General features: G+C 35.5%; 1 protein-coding gene across 4 annotated transcripts in view; it reads right to left on the reverse strand.

The window, feature by feature from the left end:
* The window catches only part of LOC121430957 (putative deoxyribonuclease TATDN1), a 40646-nt gene extending 15610 nt beyond the window's left edge, over nt 1–25036 (reverse strand). Inside the window, exons 1-10 of one of the 4 annotated variants that reach the window (XM_041628394.1) lie at nt 25013–25036; nt 19046–19066; nt 18161–18205; nt 13899–13948; nt 11285–11348; nt 9982–10131; nt 8524–8566; nt 7842–7927; nt 6328–6368; nt 3893–3969 (exon numbers count right to left, since the gene is read on the reverse strand). In XM_041628394.1, the coding sequence (XP_041484328.1) occupies nt 3893–3969; nt 6328–6368; nt 7842–7927; nt 8524–8566; nt 9982–10131; nt 11285–11348; nt 13899–13948; nt 18161–18200 (551 nt within the window). In that variant the 5' untranslated portion in view covers nt 18201–18205; nt 19046–19066; nt 25013–25036. Of the gene's footprint in view, nt 1–3892; nt 3970–6327; nt 6369–7841; nt 7928–8523; nt 8567–9981; nt 10132–11284; nt 11349–13898; nt 13949–16390; nt 16618–18160; nt 18242–19028; nt 19067–25012 lie in introns of those variants that run through there. The other 3 variants (XM_041628393.1, XM_041628395.1, XM_041628396.1) reach the window with 3 other exon arrangements.
* Nucleotides 25037–25625: the final 589 nt, after the last annotated feature.

A 25625-nucleotide genomic window follows, 5' to 3' on the forward strand; every position in this document is an offset into this window, starting at 1 on the left:
ATTAATGACAATGTAAGGGACAAGTCCACCTATTAAAGTAAATGTTCAGAAGAAATATGAAGAAACCAAACAAATGAAAACACTGCAAAGTTCATCAAAATCAGAGATGAAATAAGGCAGTGAGGATTTAATCCTCACAGGAAGAAAGAGCTGCCTTGAACTTCTGCTATAAAACTTTGACAACTTTGCCTTTGGCCGGCTGGCTGGCTGCTAATTTACTTTAATGTAGGCTTCATATTTTACGAGAGCGACATTCTACACTGCCAATGTAAGTAGTTATTTGAGAATATTCTTCATACTAGCAACTAAAATGAAATTCTATGATATTGTGAGGAAATTTGCCAATTTATTAGATTATTGAACCCGGGACTATAAACCCTAATTTGGCAGTGATCGTCTTCGTTCGACAAGCTAAGTCGGTGGCATCCCGAAGTTCCGGGCGACCAGCTCGTTCGCTAGCGGTGGTGTTAAAATTCATAACATGGATTGCAATGGATGGGACTGAACTCGGACGAGTGACGACGAGCAGACGATCGTGATTTGCCCAAAGTTTGAAGTTTAATTTTACCCAATTTTGTCGTTTTGAAATTTCAGACAGCATTTCATATTTATAAAATATTCATTTTGTTTGAGCTGATTATACATGTAGTCCTAGAAAATGTTGATTTTAACCATAAAATGGACTTACTCAGTGGCACGACCCGTTGCCATGGCACCAAGCGATCCAAATGCCAAGTTTTCTGCAGCGATTTCGTTGTCATCGTCGTATGGATTCCTGTATTGCTCGAAATCCAGCTCCTTCACCACCATACTTAAATGACTGGGCTCGGGTGGAGGTGGACCTCCGCCAGTCTTTCTGCATTCTTTGATGAAATTTGAGTGTTCTTTGCATTGATCCTCATCCTTTTCCACTGGTCTTTTATTTGATGGGTGCTCCATTTATTACCGTATTTGGAATGGAATGTACTGGCTAGCTCATCCCATGCAGGGTTTTTTTCAAATTGCTGTTATAATCAGTCTTCCCTCCGGTCAGTGATAAGTTGGAGGGGGGGGGGTTTCTTTCGGCTGTCTGCCAGATTCCCTTTGCTCTCTCCCTACCAGCTACAACACACCTAGCCTCCTCCATTTTGGATGTAGCAGACAGCATCTGACCTACTGAGCATGCTCAGTAGGAAAAAACCCATGGTTTACACCATGGTCTTAATTTAAACCATGGTTTAAATTTAGACTGTGGTTTTGAACCATGGTCTAAATTTAGACCACGGTTTAAATTTAGACTGTGGTTTAAACCATGGTTTCAAGAAACCATCATTTGTGAATCAGACCATGGTTTAAACCCCCCTAGGGTTTAAACCATGGTTTCAAAAAACCAGGAGGGGGTTTAAACCCAGGGGTGGTTTAAACTTCTTTTGTGAATACGGGCCTTTATGTTTAAGCTTAATACTAAACAACTACCTTTGCCTCTAATTGATATGTTTTTCAAAAATAGTTCGATTCATAGCCACTTCACTCGTCAAGCAAACTCTTTTCATTTACCATTGAACAGAACATCATTTGCTCAAAAACGTGTATTTTTATGGGTCCCAAACTATGGAATTCCTTTACGATTGATATAATACAATGCAATTCTATACAAATGTTCAAAAAATGACTTAAATTATTTCTCCTGAATTATTACTAAATATTTAATTTATCAATTACAAATTAAGCCTTCAGTGTTAAGTGGGAAACCTTTAATAATTTGTATGCACTGAATGATTCATATTTTTTAAATATGATGCATATGATTTGTATTATAATGTATATATTACATAATGTAAATATTGTTATGTTTTTTGTATGTTTGTTTTGTTTCTTTTTTACAAAAAAGCAATTCAGTTGCTATAAACACGTAATTACACCATTAAGGGAGGCCTACATTTTACAAGCTCTGCTTTTCAGTTGGCCCTCCCTCCATTTCAATTATTTATATATCTCGATTTGATGAATGTCTATTGTAATTTTAGAACTTCAAATGTGATTATAATACGTTACTATGTCAATTGTATCATAATTGTAAATATGAAATTGAAAGTGGAAAATAAAATTGAATTGAATTGATACTTATTTGCATAATATGCAAATGACACTACAGACACTAAGCTTAATATAAATGTATTCAACGTCCATAGTGATAGCTGCATAGTAATTTCAACATTATTGAAATTTTCAAGCAGTCAATGAGAGAAAAATCACAATATCTTGACATTTTTTTCCATATATGGATGTTTATTTGCATATTATGCAAATTAGGTAGATTTGTTTGCATTTTTGATTAAAAATATTGATTAAAGTTATTTATCATGAATTTCGTCTCAAATAAAATTGTTTTGGACACTTAATTTGTAATTTTTGGACTATTTTCCTTATTTTTCTTGCTTTTTATGGCTAATTTGCATAATATGCAAATTTCATAAATTTCCACTGCTTGGATTTTTTGGGACTTTTAGTATGTTGTTCAGGACCTTCCAGGATCTTCCTGGAAAGCATTGCAGTGGAATATCAAGTGTTGCAATTTGTGGTGGGTCAAACCCTATATTGACTGGATTAATAGGTAATAATTATATAATATTGGATGGCCTTGAGGTTAATACAAGGAAATATTGGACGAGCTTTGCATAAATATTGGACGAGTCGAAGACGAGTCCAATATTTTGCAAAGCGAGTCCTATATTTCCTTGTATTGACCGAAAAATGGGACATCCAGTATTATGATTATTATTCATACAGAGAATTTTAGCAAATAATTTTTAACTTACCCTCCCGCCCTGAGACTCTGACTCGAGCTCTGCTGTATGATGGGGGGACCTAAAGCTACGCACTTTGTTTTCAAACAATAAAAACTGTCCCAATTTTAATATTTCAACAAATTATATTTCACTAATTTGTGGCAAACATTCTAAAGATCATTAACCAAATAGAAAATATCACAAAACTCACTAATACGAAAATCCTGTCGTGTTTTTCGAAAACCTCATAATTTCGCCGCCCGATGTAGAAGGGGTCCTAAAGCTACGCACTCGATTTATCATGCAAAAAAAATAGTATTTCCTGTGCCTCAATTTCTAAAATATATTCAAATTATTATAGGATAAAATGAAATTAAAGCGAATATAACTCCAAACTTCCTAACAGTTGTTGGTTTTCTCTGCATTTAGAGATTTACTGCAGCCTCTGTAGAAAAAATTTAATAGGAATTGTTCATCACTCTGCAGTCACAGTTCCACACACAGTGCGCATTTGCCATTGAAAACTGCATGCGCGCGCGATGAGTGGTGCGTACACTTCGGGAATTCCCCTTCTAGTCGTCCAATATTTTCAATATTGTGTCACCTCGGAAAAAATATTAGGCGAGTTCAACAAACTTTTTAAGTGGGTCGAGTGCACCAACAAAATAACACTTGTATTTGGGCTCTAAAATTGTCTGTATGAATAATAATCAGAGATATTGTACGTCTCCATGGAAGGGATACATTATACATGTAGGATCAAGCATACAAACACCATGGCTCGTATTCTGAAGTCAGGTTCAACTTAAACTCAGGTTTACAGTTGTGGTTTAAGTATGGGAAGCCAAAAGTATCAAATTTGTTTATTAAGTTTTATGTTTCTTATGTTTACTGTGCTCTTTCCTGATTCATCAATGGTGAAGACAATAATCTATTTATATTTCCTAGACAATTATGATTTGAGAGCCAAATGAGCTGAGGTATGATATCTCTACTGTAAGTGATTATGTAACGATTGGCTATTCATACTTAAACCACAACTTTCAACCTGCTATCAGAATATGGGCCCATAAATGTATATACATATAGCAACCTGCCATTATTAGGGAAGAATAACAACTTACCATCCATTGATGCCAATGAAAAAATCCAAGTCTAATAATTCTGAAACTTCTGCTTTAGATCCAGTAAATGAATGCACCTGACGAATAAAAACAAAAAATATACTCATTTCTTCCACAGTACTTAATAATAGGGGAGGCAACGTAGCTCAGTCGGTTAGTGTGCATGTTTCGGATAAGATCGTAGATCTCAACGTGAGGGATTCGGGTCCCGCTCATGCCGAAACGCATCTAACAAAAAATCTGATGCTATAGCGTTGTGTGTTAGCGTGCCTCAACACTGTATTCAGTACCGGTGTGAATAATGGAAAACATTCCATCTATTGCAAAGGACGCATATGTTTCTCCAATGTATAGGAGAGCCACAACCTCTGCACGTTAAAACCAATTCACTATTTGTCAAAGAGAAGGGTGTTCATCCGGTGAATTGCACCTGCCGGTCCCAGCAAAATTACAAAATTAAGGTCAAGTCAATCTTGATGTTCATATGCCATAATAATCAATATAATGATTGTGGGCATTAACGGAAAAACAAGACAAAAATGCCTATTACAATTTGTTGTAATATGGTAATAAAAATTTTTAAGATGTACATCATTCAATTCCAAAATCCAAAGTAAAACACAGTAATCATAATCTTTTGAAGTTAATTATATTTGACCATTTAAGAGTAAGACACTTGCTGATGTTTATATTTTGTCAGAAGCCTTCATTTCATTTATTTGGTGAAGTGAGAAAAAAGATATATCCTGAGATTGGATTTATTTGTTATTATTTCAAAGAATGATTAATAATAAAAACATGCAAGCAAAAAAGAGGGGAAGCTGATTGTTATTATAAATTTCAATCAATTCTACACTTTACAGTTTGTATTTTTTTTAAATGTTATCATATCTCCTAAGAACTAGAAATTTGAGTGTCATAAAGGGGCTTACCTATGTCAATGTTTTGAGATCGTTGAAGTCATGAGGTTGAGAGTATACTATCTTTGAAGTCATGAGGTTGGGAGTATACTATCTTTGAAGTCATGAGGTTGGGAGTATACTATCTTTGAAGTCATGAGGTTGGGAGTATACTATCTTTGAAGTCATGAGGTTGGGAGTATACTATCTTTGAAGTCATGAGGTTGGGAGTATACTATCTTGAAGTCATGAGGTTGGGAGTATACTATCTTTGAAGTCATGAGGTTGGGAGTATACTATCTTTGAGGTCATGAGGTTGAGAGTATACTATCTTTGAAGTCATGAGGTTGAGAGTATACTATCTTTGAAGTCATGAGGTTGGGAGTACATGTATACTATCTTTGAAGTCATGAGGTTGGGAGTATACTATCTTTGAAGTCATGAGGTTGGGAGTACATGTATACTATCTTTGAAGTCATGAGGTTGAGAGTATACTATCTTTGAAGTCATGAGGTTGGGAGTACATGTATACTATCTTTGAAGTCATGAGGTAGAGAGTACACTATCTTTGAAGTCATGAGGTTGAGAGTATACTATCTTTGAAGTCATGAGGTTGGGAGTACATGTATACTATCTTTGAAGTCATGAGGTTGAGAGTATACTATCTTTGAAGTCATGAGGTTGGGAGTATACTATTCTTGAGGTCATGAGGTTGAGAGTATACTATCTTTGAAGTCATGAGGTTGAGAGTATACTATCTTTGAAGTCATGAGGTTAAGAGTATACTATCTTTGAAGTCATGAGGTTGAGAGTATACTATCTTTGAAGTCATGAGGTTGAGAGTATACTATCTTTGAAGTCATGAGGTTGAGAGTATACTATCTTTGAAGTCATGAGGTTAAGAGTATACTATCTTTGAAGTCATGAGGTTGAGAGTATACTATCTTTGAAGTCATGAGGTTGGGAGCATACTACCTTTGAAGTCATGAGGTAGAGAGTATACTATCTTTGAAGTCATGAGGTAAAGAGTATACTATCTTTGAAGTCATGGGTTTAGAGTATACTATCTTTGAAGTCATGAGGTTGAGAGTAGGCCCGTTTCCGGTATACGTGTACACGCATGGTCAAGTCAGTGCACGTGTACTAAATTCCATCACCGTGTACACCGTAGCATCTGCATAAAGCTTGCATGGGACTACAAAGTCAGTGAACAAGCTCACAGCTTCACATTAAATCTTCGTTCTCAGACACTGCACAGGTTTTAATTACTAATATGTCAATATATTTCAATTAATCTAGAGTTCACTTCCAAAATCGCTGATTTAATCCCCCTTTCATTCTGGAGACTCAAGTTTTTGTACCACGAAATGGGTTTGCTCCGGTCTCAGAGCCAATTTGAGAATCACCAATTAAGATAGCGATCATTGCTACAACTTATGTGTCAAAAATGGACTTTCAAAACGGGCCTAGTTGAGAGCATACTATCTTTGAAGTCATGAGGTTGAGAGGACACTATCTTCGAAAGTTGCTACTCACCACACCTCCTTTGATTTTTTCTCTATTCCTTTTTACAATATCTGAAAAAAAAAATAAGGGAGAGTTTCACTGCATCAAATCTCACTTCAGAGTCTTTAGAGTAGGAGGAGACAAATCACATTTCTATGTAATGGCAAAGACTTTGATTACACATGACTTCCACTCATGAAATATTAATTATTTGCTGGATAGGAATATCAAGAAATCATTGGCCTGTTGCATAACACATTTGCCATAAAAAACTCGGGCAAATTTTTGCTACAGTTATTTTATGTGCAATTTTCAATGGCATAAAGTTTTTTGCCAGAGTTTTTTATGGCACAAGTTTCATGTAACGGGGCCAATGACTCGTCATGTGATTGATGGGTCATCTTCATTATATTTAACTTTAACAAAATTATGTCAATAAATGCTTAGCCTTTGGAAATAATGCTATTGGATTGAATTAAATAATGTAAATCTAAAATCACTGTAGTTACAAAGCTTGTCAGTGTGTCATGAATGCAGGGTCGGTTCTAGTATGATTTTAATTTTGACTGGTGGGTGTTTCATAAAGGTGCTCGTAAGATATGAATGACTTTACGCATGACTGGTGATCCTTTCTTTGTGATATCCCTATGTAATTGATGACCTAAGAACATGTTCCAGTCGTGCCTAAAGTCGTTGGTAACTTTACGAACAGCTTTATGAAATACCAGCCTGGATACTTTTTTTGATGACTTTCCATTAACTAGCATCCCCCGGCCTTACTGAAACCTGGGAGCCATCTTACAAAGAGATACAATTGATCCAACACTCTCAGTGTTATAATTTTTTCTACAGGAAATTTGCACAATGTCCTTAGTAAACAAACAGGAGCACAATAAATTTTTAAGAAAACCATTAATGCATAAATAAACATCATAGCTAGAAAACATTTTGAACAAACGTGCATAATACATGTTGATGGCCGTCCATAGTTGCGAGTGATTGGATCAATAGCAACTCTTTGTAAGAATCTGGATAAAACTTTTATCATAGGTAAAATTATTTGGTCTCATCTTACATTGTCTACTCTTTATTGGTCTGTAGCAGTGTGTCCATTTTTACTAACCATTTGATCTACTTGCCATCTAGTTTACTTACAATCTTGTCTCATGTCCATCTAGGCTACCGGTATATCCATGTCATCTTACATTGGATGCACTTGAGTTACTTATTAACTACATTTTCATTAGAAAATTGCAAAATAATTGGCAAACCTTTACTTTTTAATTATTTATTCTCTATGCGCTTTACTCTATAGAGTGACTTTGTTGCTTCAAAAGTCATATTAATATCATTGATATTCAAAAGTAAATTCATTGCTAAGATATTGACCTACAACTCAAATCATCAAGCAAGCATTCCATATTTTCCATTTTCTCCATTAAATATCCAGTCTCTGTACAAAGCCTATATAACAATCAAGAAGCTATTAATCATGTGCCTATTGGAATGGGGTTTTCCTTGTATCCTAATGAAGAGGTACTCACCTATAAAATCTTGATGTGATGCTCTACAGTGAAGGAATAAAGGAAGATTGGTCTCCTCAGCAAGTATCATCTGTTTCTCAAAATATCTACAAATATAAAACATATCATATATTTCTGGCCATTACTTCATAATCTCTGAACATTATGCCAGTAGAGAAGTATATATGATTATATGCCTAAATCAAGTGCAAGCTTTGTTTGAATCTAAACAATGCAGCAAAACACATGGAATCCTGACACCTAACAAAGAATGCTAAACAAAATAAACATCGAGAAAAATATTTAATAATTTATTTATCAATATCAAATATATGTGCATTAAAAAACAATTCTTTAACAAAAAAAAAGAATAATCGCTAGAGGGTATTCATTTGTCTCGCAATCTACTATGGTCAACAAGGAAATTCGTGATCACTCTGCAGCGGCACTCGAAAGCTCGTGAACTTGTAAGCTAGTGAACACTTTTTGCGAGAGTGATCACGAATTTCCTAGAAAGCCAGTGAACACTTTTTGCGAGAGTGATCACGAATTTCCTTGTTGACCATAGTAGATTGCGAGACAAATGAATACCCTCTAGCGATTATTTCAATCCGCAATAATGAACCTATTTAATAAAAAAAAAGAATATTATCAGATATTATAATAAAAAAGATATTTGATGAATATCAAAATCAGAGCTTACTTTAGTTGTGTATCCTTTGGACAAAAGTGAAGCCTATCATAATCTGGAAAAAAATAAATGGTAGATTGAAAATACCACAAGAACATAGAAAGAAAGGAAAGCGGGAGAATAGCACATCACCAAATTCAAATGGCTTTATATTTTCATGAAAAGTTCCTTTGTAACGGTGAAACTTCTGGTAAGTTTGGCAATAGCAAATTGAGTTATATTATATCATAATGCCTTTCTTTGTTTTTGATAATCAATAACAATATTTATGGTAGAGTCCTAAGCTCTCTGATTTCTAAACTTAATATTCTGTTATTATTTGAAATGTACATTACAACATGCAAGCCAACACAATTGACCTATAATGTACTCTATTTGTTATCCTGTATGAGATGAAAGCTATCTTACCTAATCCGCAGTCACCTAATGCTACAACCTTCTATCTGTTATCCTGTATGAGATCAAAGATATCTTACCTAATTCACATTCACCTAATGCTACAACCATCTATCTGTTATCCTGTATGAGATGAAAGCTATCTTACCTAATCCACATTCACCTAATGCTACAACCTTCTATCTGTTATCCTGTATGAGATGAAAGCTATCTTACCTAATCCACATTCACCTAATGCTACAACCTTCTATCTGTTATCCTGTATGAGATCAAAGATATCTTACCTAATTCACATTCACCTAATGCTACAACCATCTATCTGTTATCCTGTATGAGATCAAAGATATCTTACCTAATCCACATTCACCTAATGCTACAACCTTCTATCTGTTATATAGCTTTCTTACCTAATCCACATTCACCTAATGCTACAACCATCTATCTGTTATCCTGTATGAGATCAAAGATATCTTACCTAATCCACATTCACCTAATGCTACAACCATCTATCTGTTATCCTGTATGAGATCAAAGATATCTTACCTAATCCACATTCACCTAATGCTACAACCATCTATCTCTTATCCTGTATGAGATCAAAGATATCTTACCTAATCCACATTCACCTAATGCTACAACCTTCTATCTGTTATATAGCTTTCTTACCTAATCCACATTCACCTAATGCTACAACCATCTATCTGTTATCCTGTATGAGATCAAAGATATCTTACCTAATCCACATTCACCTAATGCTACAACCATCTATCTGTTATCCTGTATGAGATCAAAGATATCTTACCTAATCCACATTCACCTAATGCTACAACCATCTATCTGTTATCCTGTATGAGATCAAAGATATCTTACCTAATCCACATTCACCTAATGCTACAACCATCTATCTCTTATCCTGTATGAGATCAAAGATATCTTACCTAATCCACATTCACCTAATGCTACAACCATCTATCTCTTATCCTGTATGAGATCAAAGATATCTTACCTAATCCACATTCACCTAATGCTACAACCTTCTATCTGTTATCCTGTATGAGATCAAAGATATCTTACCTAATCCACATTCACCTAATGCTACAACCTTCTCTCTGTTGTTCTGTATGAGATTAAGAAGGTCTTGAAGATATCCTTCTGGACTCTCGGTGTGTTTGTCAAACTCTGTACACCTAGTAGGGTGACATCCAACTGTACTGTATAAGGCATCTAAAACCAAGCAAAAAACAATATTTAACTGGCATTTGAACATATATGCCCATCATGGTATAAATATAAAGTTAAAACATAATTCAATAAAAGAACACCAAAGTCTTGTAAAGAAAAAAATAAGTGTCAAATGATTTTGGTAAAAAACGTGTAATTGCTGAGAAATTAAGCATTGCATTTCTGCGGGAGCCAGATCTTTTTTCCAAGCAAAAATAATAGACTGTCCCACACATGTATATCTGTGTTGGTTATTTTTTTGTGTGGTCATTTTTCAGCTTTAATAGATTTCATGACTATTAAGACTTGGGTTTTTATGTCAATAATTCAGATCTAGATCTCCCATGATTTCCAAGACTTGGTCATTAAATCATTATTTGCTGTAACTACAGGTACTTGACTCTAAGCCATTATACATAAAGCTCTCGTAAACAAGATTAAAACTTAAAGTTGGCCAATAATCCAAGTGAATGCTATGTCCTTTATACAGCTTTGTGTTCTACAATGTAAAAGATGTAGGACTGAAGAGGTATGAAAGAATATGTTGACTTGTAATCTAGTATTGAAAGGGGAAGATCAGGTTGACAAAAGTTTGACGAGTGGATACCATGCGTGAACATGGGGTTTCAATAGGCATCCTAAACAAGTATGTTCTGAAAATGCACCCCTTAACATGTATTGGCATGTGCAATCCTACTCTTAACAAGTATTAGAAACAAAATGGTAGTACTCCCTTACTTTGACTCCCTAGATCCACAGTGATACTACAGCCCTAGCATTAGCAGAAATATTTTTTTCTAGTATGTATATGGACATTTGAGTTACAATACCAACTTAGAGAAGCAAATAAACAAACTGGGTATCATAAAGTTATGGCTGCTGAGTACGTACCACCCCATCTCCCACAGGACCCTTAAAACGTACATGTAGTGTTGGTTCATGTACATCCTTCATAAAGACCCAAAATGGACCCTAAACATGTCGCTCTCCTAGGGAAATAGATACCCTTTTGTCATTATTTTAGTGTTTTTGACACCCTTATTACGTTTTTTTAAGTAACATGCCCTATCTAGATCAATTGTACGTTTTTTTTGGTAGCACATGGTATCCAGTCGTCAATGGAAGTACCCCCCCCCCCTCCCGTAGTGTGACATACCATTGGTTTGAGCTAATTCCAATGCTTCCTTACTATCTGATAGTGAACCACCTGTTATCATCATCTAGACACAGACAGAAAGTTAAAATTGAAAATTCATCTTACATGTATTATCAAACCCAAGAGAAGAAAAAAGCCAAATTGAAAAAACATGCATCATGTACAGTTACGATAATAATCAGTTCTTGTACAGCGTATAACACATTATAAATAACGTCTCTATGCGCTTCCAAAGGACTTGGAAATTATTACCCCAGCTGTAGCTCAAGCAGCCTTCAAGCGCTCAGTAAAATTAAAGGAATAAATTCTTGCCAGGTACCCATTCACCTCACCTGGGTTGAGTGCAGCACAATGTGGATAAATATCTTGCTAAAGGAAACTACACGATGGCTGGGTAGATTTTGTCCATCAAATGAAATGATTCCATAGTATAGTAGATTTCACAGTACACCATGTATCTTTCTTGGGCAAATGTTGGTCCTGAAAAGGACCACCCAATCTCGAAGTTTCGACAAGTGTGTTCTTGTCGTCCTCAGGAGAATAGACCCTAAGCAAATTATGTTTCATAAAGAAATGATTCGAGTTTAAAAGCCAGTTAGAAATGCATCAGCATGATGAGATAAATTATAAATATGTAAGTCTTGACATTTTTTTTACTCAACCCGATTTGATAGAGACACTCCAGGCTGAAAATAATGTGATTGAACAAACAAAGTAAAAGCAGACAAACACGATGAAAATTTTATAAAACCTGACAAGGAAAAGCAAAGTAATGAAATTTTGCAATATTCCGGTGAAAGGGTTTTATGCATGTCTTCATGAATTTGCAATGAGCAAGGCACTGCATATTCCCATTTATTCTTTGTATTTTATTGTATAAAAAAATGAAAAAAATTGATTAAACTAATTTATGTATAAGACAATCATAGCTGCAACTTATTTTGTTATAAAGGAGACAAGCATAACAAGATTTCATGTAAGAAATGAGAAAAAGGAAAGTAGGGACCAGGCGGGGGGAGGGGGTGGCACTCACATTATATTTTGATGAGGGTGTGCCTCACCAGTAGCAGACAGTGACCCGAAGGAGACAAATGATTGGAGGGGCACTGTATTCTTTGTGAACAATGCTTTGTCTCCTCCGGGTCACGGTCCCCCACTGTGCCTCACAAAGCCCTGACACGGGGTCTTAAGGAACTGACTATAGGGTAAAATACGGGGTCTTGGGAACTAAAAATACTCCAAACAGTGAGAAAAACAGGGTCTACAGAACCAGATCTCTGTACTGTACTGCATACCAGGTGCATGTGGGCACTAGCATGGCGCTAGCAGCACGGTATAGAGGTAATATGAAGTCCTGCTTGCAGCTAGCTTTACGATGCTCGTGCTGGAAATTATGCAGGGCTGCATGTAGTTGCACTGGGGAACAGAGATGTTTCGTTGAATTGGTGTCCTGTGAATGGGGCAGGGCAGCTTCTGAATGGAGCTTTTGTTTTTCGGAGTATCGAGGGAACTGAAAATTAGGTCTGAAAAAAAGGGGGTCATCAAAGCAGCACGTCCCTGTACCAATATATGTGAGTGTCCCCCCTTGGCCCCGGGATGGGGACATGACATAATCAGCCTACCTATAGCATGTTCATGAAAGCATGCTGTTTCAACAAAATGTTGCAAAATTTTGAAATTCAATAATTTGGCATTTATTATGATATCAGATTTTTATTTTTGAAATTTCCAGTGTTTTGTTAGTTGTGAATTTTATTCTTTTTATTTTAATAGACAAGGTGATTTACCAGCCCACTGTACCCCTTTACAGTAGGCGTTTCTGTGTGGCCGCTACTGGCTTGCTGTGTAAATATACATGCCATGATATACTGGCTTGCTGTAAATATACATGCCATGATATACTGGCTTGCTGTAAATATACATGCCATGATAAACTGGCTTGCTGTAAATATACATGCCATGATATACTGGCTTGCTGTAAATATACATGCCATGATATACTGGCTTGCTGTAAATATACATGCCATGATATACTGGCTTGCTGTAAATATACATGCCATGATATACTGGCTTGCTGTAAATATACATGCCATGATATACTGGCTTGCTGTAAATATACATGCCATGATATACTGGCTTGCTGTAAATATACATGCCATGATATACTGGCTTGCTGTGTAAATATACATGCCATGATATACTGGCTTGCTGTAAATATACATGCCATGATATACTGGCTTGCTGTGTAAATATACATGCCATGATATACTGGCTTGCTGTAAATATACATGCCATGATATACTGGCTTGCTGTAAATATACATGCCATGATATACTGGCTTGCTGTAAATATACATGCCATGATATACTGGCTTGCTGTAAATATACATGCCATGATATACTGGCTTGCTGTGTAAATATACATGCCATGATATACTGGCTTGCTGTAAATATACATGCCATGATATACTGGCTTGCTGTAAACATACATGCCATGATAAACTGGCTTGCTGTAAACATACATGCCATGATAAACTGGCTTGCTGTAAATATACATGCCACGATAAACTGACTGAATCATCTAGTCATCTACATGTAGGCTCAAGGGTACATACCTTCTTCATCCCCACTTTGAATGCTCTCTGTAGAATATCTTGAAAATCATCTATTAAAAAAAGACAACACATGATTATTAATAGGATATGATAATGATAAAAACATGAATAAATTATTGAATAATGTCTAGGCACGAGGTCCAGCTTGACATTCCTGCCTTTAATAATTGCTTGGAAGAAAAAGGGTTAGAGTAAAAAGTGTTTGTCATTCATAATACTGTGAATAAGAATAGGATTTAAAAGTTAGGGTTCACCTATGGTTAGGCAACCCCCCCCCCAAAAAAAAAAGACAGTTATTTGGGTAATAAACCTTTTGACTATGCACTTATTACATTTCGTCAGTGATTTTACTAACCAGCTCAAACCAGAATTTTTTGCCAAATTTTCTAATTTTTTTTTGCATATTCTGTAAGCCTGTGATTCACTCAATTGATTTGCCAAATTTCAGATAAAAAATTTGTACTATTTAAAGAATAAGAGCATACTGTATCTAAATTTCTTACAAACTGGCTCAACCCTGTACTTTGATTTACAAACTGGCTCAAACCATTCTTTGTGTACTAACTATGAAATCTCTGGAATGGTTCGCACAGGTCAAAGACCTGACCTAGATGCAACGCATATGAGGTTTGTGCCTAAAAAAAAACATGCGAATTGCATGAATGATTTCAGGAACTGGCTAAAACCATGGTTTATACTGCTAAACAAGTGGAATGCCTCTGGCCGTCTCACCTGCATCACGCGGTTCAATATAGCAGCAGTGCTGACTTTGAATACTACTCTAACTCGCACAAGATGTTCAGTGATACATGGTTACTCTTATGTCCACTCTTTATGGACTAGACCAATAAACTTACAGAGATATGATGGTTATTCAACAAAAAAAACCCAACATGGCCAAAGTTCATTGACCTTACATGACCTTTGACCTTGATCATGTGACCTGAAACTCGAACAGGATGTTCAGTGATACTTGATTACTCTTATGTACAAGTTTCATGAATCAGATCCATAAACTTTCAAAGTTAGGATGGTAATTCAACAGATACACCCAATTCAGCCAAAGTTCATTGACCTTTGACCTTGGTATGTGACCTGAAACGCGCACAGGATGTTCAGTGATACTTGATTACTCTAATGTCCAAGTTTAATGAACTTGACCAATAGACTTTCAAAGTTATGATGGTAATTCAACAGATACCCCCGATTCGGCCAAAGTTCATTGACCCTAAATGACCTTTGACCTTAATCATGAGACCTGAAACTTGCACAAAATTTTCAGTGATGCTTGATTACTATTATGTCCAAGTTTCATGAATCAGATCCATAAACTTTCAAAGTTATGATGGGAATTCAACAGATATCCCCAATTCGGCCAAAGTTCATTGACCCTAAATGACCTTTGACCTTGGTCATGTGACGTGAAACTCATGCAGGATGTTCAGTGATACTTGATTAACCTTATGTCCAAGTTTCATGAACTAGGTCCATATATTTTCTAAGTTATGATGACATTTCAAAAACTTAACCTCAGGTTAAGATTTGGATGTTGATTCCTCCAACATGGTCTAAGTTCATTGACCCTAAATGACCTTTGATCTTGGTCATGTGACATGAAACTCTAATAGGATGTTCAGTAATACTTGATTAACTTTATGGCCAAGTTTTATTAACTAGGTCCATATACTTTCTAAGTTATGACGTCATTTCAAAAACTTAACCTCCGGTTAAGATTTGATGTTGACGCCGCCACCGCCGCCGTCGGAAAAGCGGAGCCTATAGTCTCACTTTGCTTCGCAGGTGAGACAAAAACAGTGCGCATGATTTTACGAACTGACTCAAACCCCGTTTTTGTAAAAATTAGCAGGTCCTAAAAATGCATACATGTGCTTCATTTCAAATATTGAAAGAATCAATACAAATTAATGACAAAATTTACATAGAAAAGAAAAGAATGTATGCTTTAAAATTCAACAAATACCCCAACATGGCCAAAGTTCATTGACCCTAAATGACCTTTGACCTTGGTCATGTGGCCTGAAACCAAACAAGGATGTTCAGTTATACTTGATTACCCTTATGTCTAAGTTTCATGAGCTAGATCAATATGTTATTGATATGATGTCATTTCAAAAACTTAAAGGAAATGAACCTTTGTAACAGGTGGGCTTGTGTGGAAACAGAAAAATCAAATATTAAAGCTCTAAGAAATTTTGAGAAAAATCAGACAAATAATGAGAAAGTTATGATCATTTGCATATAGCGATCACTAATCTTATGTGGAGGTTTATGGTTCATTTATATGTGTAACATGAAGAAGGGAAGGAAAAAACAAGCAGAAGAGTTGAAATGGAAAGGCAAGAAAGGATGAAAAGAAGACATTAGAAGTATTATTTTCTTGAAAGTGAGTGAAGTCCTGAAAAGGACTGTAAACCAGATGAGATGAATATAGTTTGAGTAGTAGCAGGATGAAGTGAAAAGAGGTTACTCACTAATCTTATAGATCAGGGGTTCTCAAACTTTTTCTTTGAAGGGCCAGATGAGACTCCAAGTAAACCTGAAAGGGACAGGGTGAAGTGGATACTCAGAAAAAAATGTGCGCGAAGCGCAAAGACCCTCGCAGTCGGGGTCCTAGATGCTCTCTTGTGCAATCTGGCCCTTATTTTGGGAGGATTTAATCCAACAAATTTATAAGAGTTTTATATGGAATGCAGGCAAAATTAGAAAAGATTTCAAAATACAGCGAGAATCAATATTAATGACAACAAAATTGTAGTACTTTATTAAAGGAATCTAGATTATACCTATACATACCTGATATTTGGGAGACAGATAATGTCTTTAAGTATCAATATATTTTGTAGTGGAATGAATGATAGAGTATGTCTGTTGTAGACTCTTGAAGGATGTCAGTCTCCTAGTCACTTTCAATATGGGAAAAAGTGACAGTCTGTCAGCAAAAAGTTGCTTGAACCTCGGCACAAAAGGTGTAATTGCCAGCCGAAGGCACTGGTACAAATGTTCACTGGCCAAACAGGGGCCGCGGTAGCACCCTCCCCCCACTTTTTTTTCAAAAACCATGTACAAAAACGTAAAAATGACCATATGATTGTGATTTTTTGGATGGCCAGCCCACCCCCACTTTGAAAACCATTCCTCGGCCCCTGTCAAGGTACTTCGGTATGAGTTCTTTAAAATATTCATTGTGGAAAATGCACTTTCGCACCAAATATGGCGAGAACATTGCTGGTCATCTGATATTTACACTGATAAGAAAGTATATCGAACAGACAGAAAAGACTCCACTAAACTTTGTTTAAAAGTCAAATTAATTTGACTGCCATTACTTTCATTACGGTTAGGTCTACATGGATACACAATGTAATCATATTGAGCTATGTTTCATTTTGTGACTTAAAAGTGATTTTTAAAAAACCCAGCAGAGTCTCGCGGGCCGGATTATAAAACTCTGCGGGCCGGATCCAGCCCGCGGGCTGTAGTTTGAGAACCCCTGTTATAGATGTGTATTGTCAGTCACATGTGAACAACTTTCCCTTTGATGAACTATAAAATACCCCTAAATTGTCTCTTTTTGTTTTCTCATGATACATGTACATACTCTTTATCCATAATTTATTCTTTGAAAATCTGTATTACATGCCCTCCTATAGAAAGAATGCATGATTTACTGATAGATGTGATAAAAGAGGCATTTAAGTGAAATATATACTAAAGAAATGGGAAAGTTGTTCACATGTGACACCACACATCCTTGTTGCATTGCCAATGCTAGGATCTACATGTACATTACAATTATAATGATCTAAACTTCAAATGCTCACAACATTCTCATTTTTCATTCAATTTTTCTCAAAACTTTTGTTGATCCCTTTCTTTTGATTTTTCTGATTTTGCACAAGCTATCTCAATGTATTAGTTTACCAACAATCTATCAAATGTTCACCAGATGTTTTTTGATTTGAGACAATTAAAATATGGATGGCTATAACCTTTGTTATTTGACAACAAAGCTTACATGTAGGATTTAAAAAAAATCAAATTTATGCTAAAATTTAACAAAATTCCAAACTTGTATCTCTTTCAAGACAAGACAATAATGGCCTTGATGGCAACCATGTATTATTCATCTGTGTTGATACATGATGCTGTACTGGGACACTCAACCAAATCAGCTTACTCATAATGTGTGACCACTGATACATGTAGGTCAATACCAGTAGGTCTAATTTTCTTATACTAACCTTTGTGTTTCTGTGATCCATGGTATAAACCTCTGAACATGCCATCTAGAATGACAATTGACATTCAGATTAGCTTCAGTACTGATTACAAGAAAGTATAGAAACAATACAAAGAACATGTGACAAGTCATCCCTGGGTAGTTTTGGGATTAATAAGGGAAACTCTCTACAAAGTACAATGCATTGATTCCTTTGAAAATGCAACTAAAATCACAATGGAGAGCTGAGAGGCTTTTGTCGAAAGCTGCTGAACTGGGACAGCAGATCAGAAGGAAGGAAGGAAGGAAGGAAGGAAGGAAAGGAAAGGAAAGAAAGAAAGAAAGAAAGAAAGAAAGAAAGAAAGAAAGAAAGAAAGAAAGAAAGAAAGAAAGAAAGAAAGAAAGAAAGAAAGAAAGAAAGAAAGAAAGAAAAAATAATGAATGATGAATTAATTAATAATCAGTCAATAATCCATGAAATAACATTTTTCAAAATGGAGCAAACTGTTTTATAATTCAGAATTAAACATCTAACTTTATAATAGTGGCTACAGTATGTACATGTACATGTAGTAGAATTTGACACTCTCTTCAATAGTCCATGTAGCTAGTCTCCTTTATGCCCAATATTTCCACATTTCTTTTGAAGGAAATAAATTTGGTTTCATAAAAGATAAGTCCAACAAATTTCTGAAAATGACAAAATCTGGCAAACAATACAATATGGTGAAATCAGAGGAAGACAAGATCCTCAGTTGAATTGAGAAGGGCAGTAAGTGGTGGCATATTGCAAATTTGGACAAAAGAGAGATATGCACCCCTCTAATTCAAGCATGATTTCAATGATGGACTTTATTCTAAAGGAATATCAAATATAATTGTAAACCTACCTGCAACAGAAACTTACCTGTCAGATTAACACCAATATCTATCAGATAAAAAATATAAAAGAATATAAATAAAAACAATTGTTGATTTTATAAAAGTTATTCGTCACTCCCAAATTGTCAGAAACATAGAATAATTAAATGTCTAAAAAAGTATCTTCTCTCACACCATATTTAGGTGGATTGATACAGCTAATCTTTGCTGAAATGTAAATTCCAATTTGCAATTAAAAGTAACGTACAGAAGTGACAATTTTAAAGACTTATTGGAACGTGTGTTGTTGCAAACATGAAATAGAAAATAATTGCAATTTCAATTTTTTGATCCGATAGCACCTAATCATGCTATCTCTAAGCCTCCCTGCTTCAGTCTTTGCCTCGATATCACAATAGACCTTCATCCATATATAATCGAGGCAAGTCCATTATTTCTCTTACCACATTTTATTAAGATTACTATTGAGACCCCAATCTACCCCAATGTATCCCTCGTTTTGCACGGTCGGCTTCTGGGCTCCCTGGGTTAGCAATATGTATAGTATCAAAAGAAAGATTAGAGTCTGATGAAAATAGAGGGCCTTCGTTAAAGATAATATAGTGTCATTCTTTGGTGTCATTTAGAATTTAAAAAAAAATAAAAATCTAGACAAAACCCAGTCACCCGAATTGGTAGTCCTGATTACACATGCAGACTCGCACTAACACACTACCGTCGGTGAATGGGGATGATAATAAAATGTTATTCCTGTCTAGTAGTGATGATTATTATATTACATATCATCGAGTGGAGCAAACGCAGTTCAGCGTAACCACTCTAGGCGACACCCCTATACTTACCCGTGTTAAGAAACTGGGACTCGATTTACGCGTATTTACAAGGTATGTATAATATTATGAATACATTATAGGACAAGTCCACCCCAACATAAACTCGATTTGAATAAAAAGAGAAAAATTCAACAAGCATAACATTAAAAATTTCATCAAAATCGGATGTAAAATAAGAAAGTTATTGCATTTTAAAGCTTTGCTTCATTTCACAAAACAGTGATATGGACATCTCGGTCAGTATGCAAATGAGGAACTGACATCACTCACTATTTCTTTTGTATTTCATATATGAAATAGGAAATATTTTTATTTTCTTGTCATTGTCATGTGAAATGAAGTTTCATTCCTCCCTGAACATGTGGAATTCCACTATTTTAACATTTTGTGCTTCAGGCAAGGAGGTCCTAATCATAATTAAAAATTTGTAGAAATTTAAATATTGTATAATTCACACAATAAAAAACAAAAGAAATAGTGGTGAGTGACATTATCGATTCTCTCATTTGGATGTACATGTAACTGGCTCATTCATATAACTATTTTGTTAAAAATAAGGGAAACTTTGAAATGTCATAACTTTCTTATTTTACACCCGTTTTTGATGAAATTTTCAGTGAAAAATAAAGTTTAATTTATTGCATAAGTTTCGCCGCGGACATGAAGGATCATTTGGTCCCATATTGACGTAATGCATAACTACGGGGGGGGGGGGGGGGGGGGGGGGGGTGTGTCCCTTACCACTTCAACCACTAGCCAGCAATTATCATTTTTTCTCTCCTTTTTTAACAAAAATACCCCCCCCCAAAAAAAAAAAGGAACCAGGGTTAAAGAGAAAGAGAATTATGATAGAGGAACACAAAATACTTTATTTTTTCAGCTTTTACTGTTTTATTCGACTTATAATCAAATATTAAATGGGGCTTACCATAGTCAATTCATAAAAAATATTCCTCCTCGGGATTTCAGCTTTCTTTCATGAAATATCAATCTTTTTCATTATTACCAAAAATACTTAAAATGTCCAAATTTTTTATCGGTGTATAAAGCTTTAGCTCATGCTTTGCGCCTGCCATATCTTAATGTTGAGAAACAACTTTATGCTTTTAATGAATTCCTAAAAACACTAAATTCTAAGATCATTAATCGCAATCGAATGATTCGATTGGTAAGCTAATGAATGATTAATAAGTTTCATGAATATTGTTTGAAATGCGTCTCTTTATCAGTTTTGAATATAAAAAAATATCAGCTCATGCTTTTTGCTCGTAATATTTTGATTAGTAACTTCTTCTCTTATATAAAATGCGAGTTTGATAGATAGATAGATAGATATAGATAGATAGATAGATTATGCTGGTGTTGTGAGTGCTTTGTGTTTTCTTATTTTTTTCTTTTTAAACCTTTTTATCGTTTCGGAGCTTCCCTCTATTTCTTTACACTATGATGTAGTCCTTTTTACTTCATTGTTTCAATTCTTTTTTGTTCTCATTTCAATGAAAACATCATTATTAAACTGACATAGAAGACTTTATTACGAAATTTTGACATTGTTTTGTCTTGTTTGACTTTCTTTTTTTCTTCTCCTCATCTTCTTTTTCTTCTTACTTTTTCCCTTTCCTTATTTTCTCTTTTATTTCATTTTATGAGGTATCCGCCAATTCCTACAACAACAAACATATAGAGGCGGATAATCAGTGAGGGAGCGTGGTGGTGTGCCGCTCTAAAAAAAAGGAGGAATATTGGAAGAAAAAAAGAAGGGATGGGGAAAAAATAAAGGAAAAATAAAGAAAGATGATGATTGATAATGAAAATTGGTGATGATGATGGTTGTGGTGACGGTTGTGGTGATGATGGTGATGATAATGATGGTGGTAGTGGTGATGATGATGATGACGAGATGCAATTGTCTTTGCAAAAATTTAGTGCAAAGTTGAATTCATTTAAAGTTTATTATAAAAATAGCAGAAAAAAAAGAAAAAAATGGTATGCGTTCGAGGAAAATCCATCCCCCACCAATTTTTTTTTATAAAAGGTAAGATTTTTTTGTGACGGCGTAGGCCTTTGCTAGCAGCTTTATCGGATATAATTATGGTAAAAAAAGTAAATGAAATGTCAAGTAATACATGATAATGACTAAATAAATAAAAATGGGAAATTTTGGCATTTTATATTTAGGATAGAGCAACTGCTCGTAATAGACGTCACAAATAAAGCATTCTAAATTCTATTAACTCCATTTTTTGTCAAATAAAACCTTCACCGATATTTTGAAATGATTTTTCTCATATTTTCATCATCTTTTTATCAGGGTGAAATTCCCCTTTAATTTACAAAACAGATTCGCAAACAATATCAAGAGTAGTGGGAGGCAAGGGTGAAAAATCTAAGGTAGGGGACCAGGGGCTGGAAAACAGGCAAAAAAAAAACAAAAACAAAAACAAAAAAGAAGGCTTATCACCCCCAAAAGAAGGTCGTCTCGTCCAAAATATATATTTTATTTCGATTTAAATGATGTATTTCTTTCCATCATATATAAAAGAACAAAAATAGTAGGGACATATGATGTGCCCCCTACTATTTTGGGTTAGGGGGAAGTGTCCCCCTGGGATTTGCACCAATGTGGGTGGGGGTGTTGCGCCTCCCTTTCGGAATCCAGTGTGAATAGTCACTGTGATTTCGATCTCATAGTAACCTATAAAAAAATAGAACAGAAGAACGCCTTGAACACAGGCCAAAATGCCTAACAATTTTTCCCCGGCATTAAAGGGGAAGTTCACCCTGACATCAAGTTTATTGTAAAAATAGCAGAAAAAATAATAAAAAATATTGCCGAAGGTTTGAGAAAAATTCATCAAATAATTAAAAAAGTTAAAGTAGAAATATATTGAAAATCGTAAAAATGGAGAATAAAAAAAAATATATCAAAATAAAGGAGAAAATAAGGAGAACACGATGGTGTACATCATTTATCATGGAGACCGATGAAACTCAGTTAATTGATAGTTTAAAGTTCTCTCTCTGAATGCTTCAAACACGCAGAATTACGTCCGCGAAATTGGGGATTTTTTATGACGTCACTGTCTGTACGAGAGGCGTGATTGGCTCTCCCACGTGAAGCTCCACTTGCATGCAAAACCTGTCGCGTTGGTACGTTTTCTCCACACTGTCACTGAATACTTCGATCCCGAAATGAAAGAAAACCCCAAATTTTATCTAGATTTGGATTTTCAAATTGATGATTTTTGAGATGAACAGAATGATGATGAAGTGAACAACAAAGTGACGTAGTTGGAGGTAAATTGGGGGAATTACGCCGATGATGATGATGATGAAAATTCAACTTGCAACACGATCACAAGTCATGTACATGCCGATTCGCTACCAATTCATGCAGCTGGAAGTGCTAGCTACAGCGCGGGCAAAATTTAATTCATGAAAATGAATAACCACATCCAGACAGAGTCTATTATAAGAAGGAAAATAATGATATATCTGTACTTACAAACAGGTGAATAATCCGAACCTGAAGGCAAATCAACTCAACGAATAGCAGCAGACGATATGGCATATTCACCGACGATAAACTTCATGTGGCTGGGATAGATCGTCACTCGTTCTGTTAGATGTAACTTTTATCTCATTAATTTGACAAAATTACGAAACTCAGGGAATTATTTATCTATATAAAAATATAGTAACATCTCTTATCATTTTTCTAATTACGATAAAACCTTTTTTGAAGGAAAACGTTGAGGTAAATTAAAAATTAGATGTAAAAGATCATCCCCATCATTGTGTAGCATATGTGATCGTAAACAAACCATCACAACAACACATGCCGTATTGTTTGCTTGCCTTGACTGAGAGAATAGATCTATGCACGTGTTGCACAGCTCTCAATCAGCAAGGCGAGCAAGGAAGGAATACCGGTACCGTGCATGTTTGAGATGGTTTGTTTGCAATGACATACAAGCTACACATGTTTTACATGTAATTTTAGTTTACCTCAACGTTTTCCTTCAAAAAAGGTTTTTTCGTAATTCAAAAAATAATAAGAGATGTTACTATATTTTTATATAGATAAATAATTCCCAGAGTTTCGTAATTTTGTCAAATTAATGAGATAAAAATTACATCTAACAGAACGAGTGACAATCTATCCCAGCCACATGAAGTTTATCGTCGGTGCATGGCGTCTGCTGCTATTCGTTGAGTTGATTTGCCTTCAGGTTCGGATTATTCACTTGTTTGTAAGTAAGTTATATCATTATTTTTCTTCTTATGATAGACTCTGTCTGGATGTGGTTATTCATTTTCATGGATTTAATTTGGCCCGCGCAGTGAAGCTAGCACTTGTAGCAGCAGCTGCATGAGTTGGTAGCGAATCCGCATGTACATGACTTGTGATCGTCATGCAAGTTGAATTTTCATCATTATCATCATCGGCGTAATTCCCCCAATTTACCTCCAACTACGTCACTTTGTTGTTCACTTCATCATCATTCTCTTCATCTTTAAAATCATCAACTTTTAAATCCAAATCTAGATAAAATTCTGGGTTTTCTTTCATTTCGGGATCAAAGTATTCAGTGACAGTGTGGAGAAAACGTACCAACGCGACAGGTTTTGTATGCAAGTTGAGCTTCACATGGGAGAGCCAATCATGCCTCTCGTACAGACAGTGACGTCATCAAATTCCAGTCAATTCAGAGACCAATGCGAGGCATATTTCGGAGAGGCATTTTAGCGTTTTTTAATCGGCGATTTTCACCTCTTGTATTATTTTCGGTATTTTTGAATGACCCACTGATAATCCCCACATCATTACCTTTCCATTGATATGAGATTACTTGCTTTTTTGTGATATAAAGCTTAGTTCTATGCTAGGGCGCCCCAAATGTGCGTGAGTGGAGTCCCAGTTTCTTAACACAGGTAAGTATGCACTCCTAGTACCAATGAGGTCCAAACATTACATGTAAGGACCTCATAGGCGACATCAGTCGAATTTGGGGTTAGAAATCTTTGAGTACAGGATATTTCGATATTATTTCACAAGTACGCGCTATATTTGTTAATATTTTTTAAAATTATAAATAAGGATCGTAAATACATCGTTAGCAACAACAATAAAATGAAAGATATTAAGGGAAACTTACATTTTGACGACTTTTTCCTGATTTTCTTGGCAGTTGCTCTTCACTTCTGACTCGCGATCGAAGCTGATATGCAGATCACGTGATACGTGTTCTCGTCAGGTGATCGGTTGGTTATTCTTTTCGCCAGACGTTGATAATGATATATTTCATAACGCTAGCATTCATCGCAAATTCAGGTGAAAGCGATTGGAGTTAAACAGCGCAAGCTTTAAATTTTTCAAAAAATAAAGTTTAATTTATTGCATAAGTTTCGCCGTGGACATGAAGGATCATGAATTTTCTGCCAATTTCCCACGCTTCTGGCTACAATTCTGCGTTAAATTTTGTCGCCATAGACAGCTGTTCATGCAACTTTATTTATAAATGGAGTGCCCCTTACGAGAGTTGTTAATGCCGCGGAGAAATCGTTAGGCATTTTGGCCTGTGTTCAAGGCGTAGCTGTTCTATTTTTTTATATGTGTGAGATCGAAATCACAGCGAGTATACACTCTTCCGTATACTCGCTGTGATGTGATCCCGATAGGGAGGCGCAACACCCCCACCCACATGGGCGCAAATCCCAGGGCCGAAGGACATGTCCCCCTCACCCAAAATAGTAGGGGGCACATTATGA

This window comes from Lytechinus variegatus, chromosome 17 (genome assembly GCF_018143015.1).
Source record: "Lytechinus variegatus isolate NC3 chromosome 17, Lvar_3.0, whole genome shotgun sequence".
Taxonomy (NCBI): Eukaryota; Metazoa; Echinodermata; class Echinoidea; order Temnopleuroida; family Toxopneustidae; genus Lytechinus; species Lytechinus variegatus.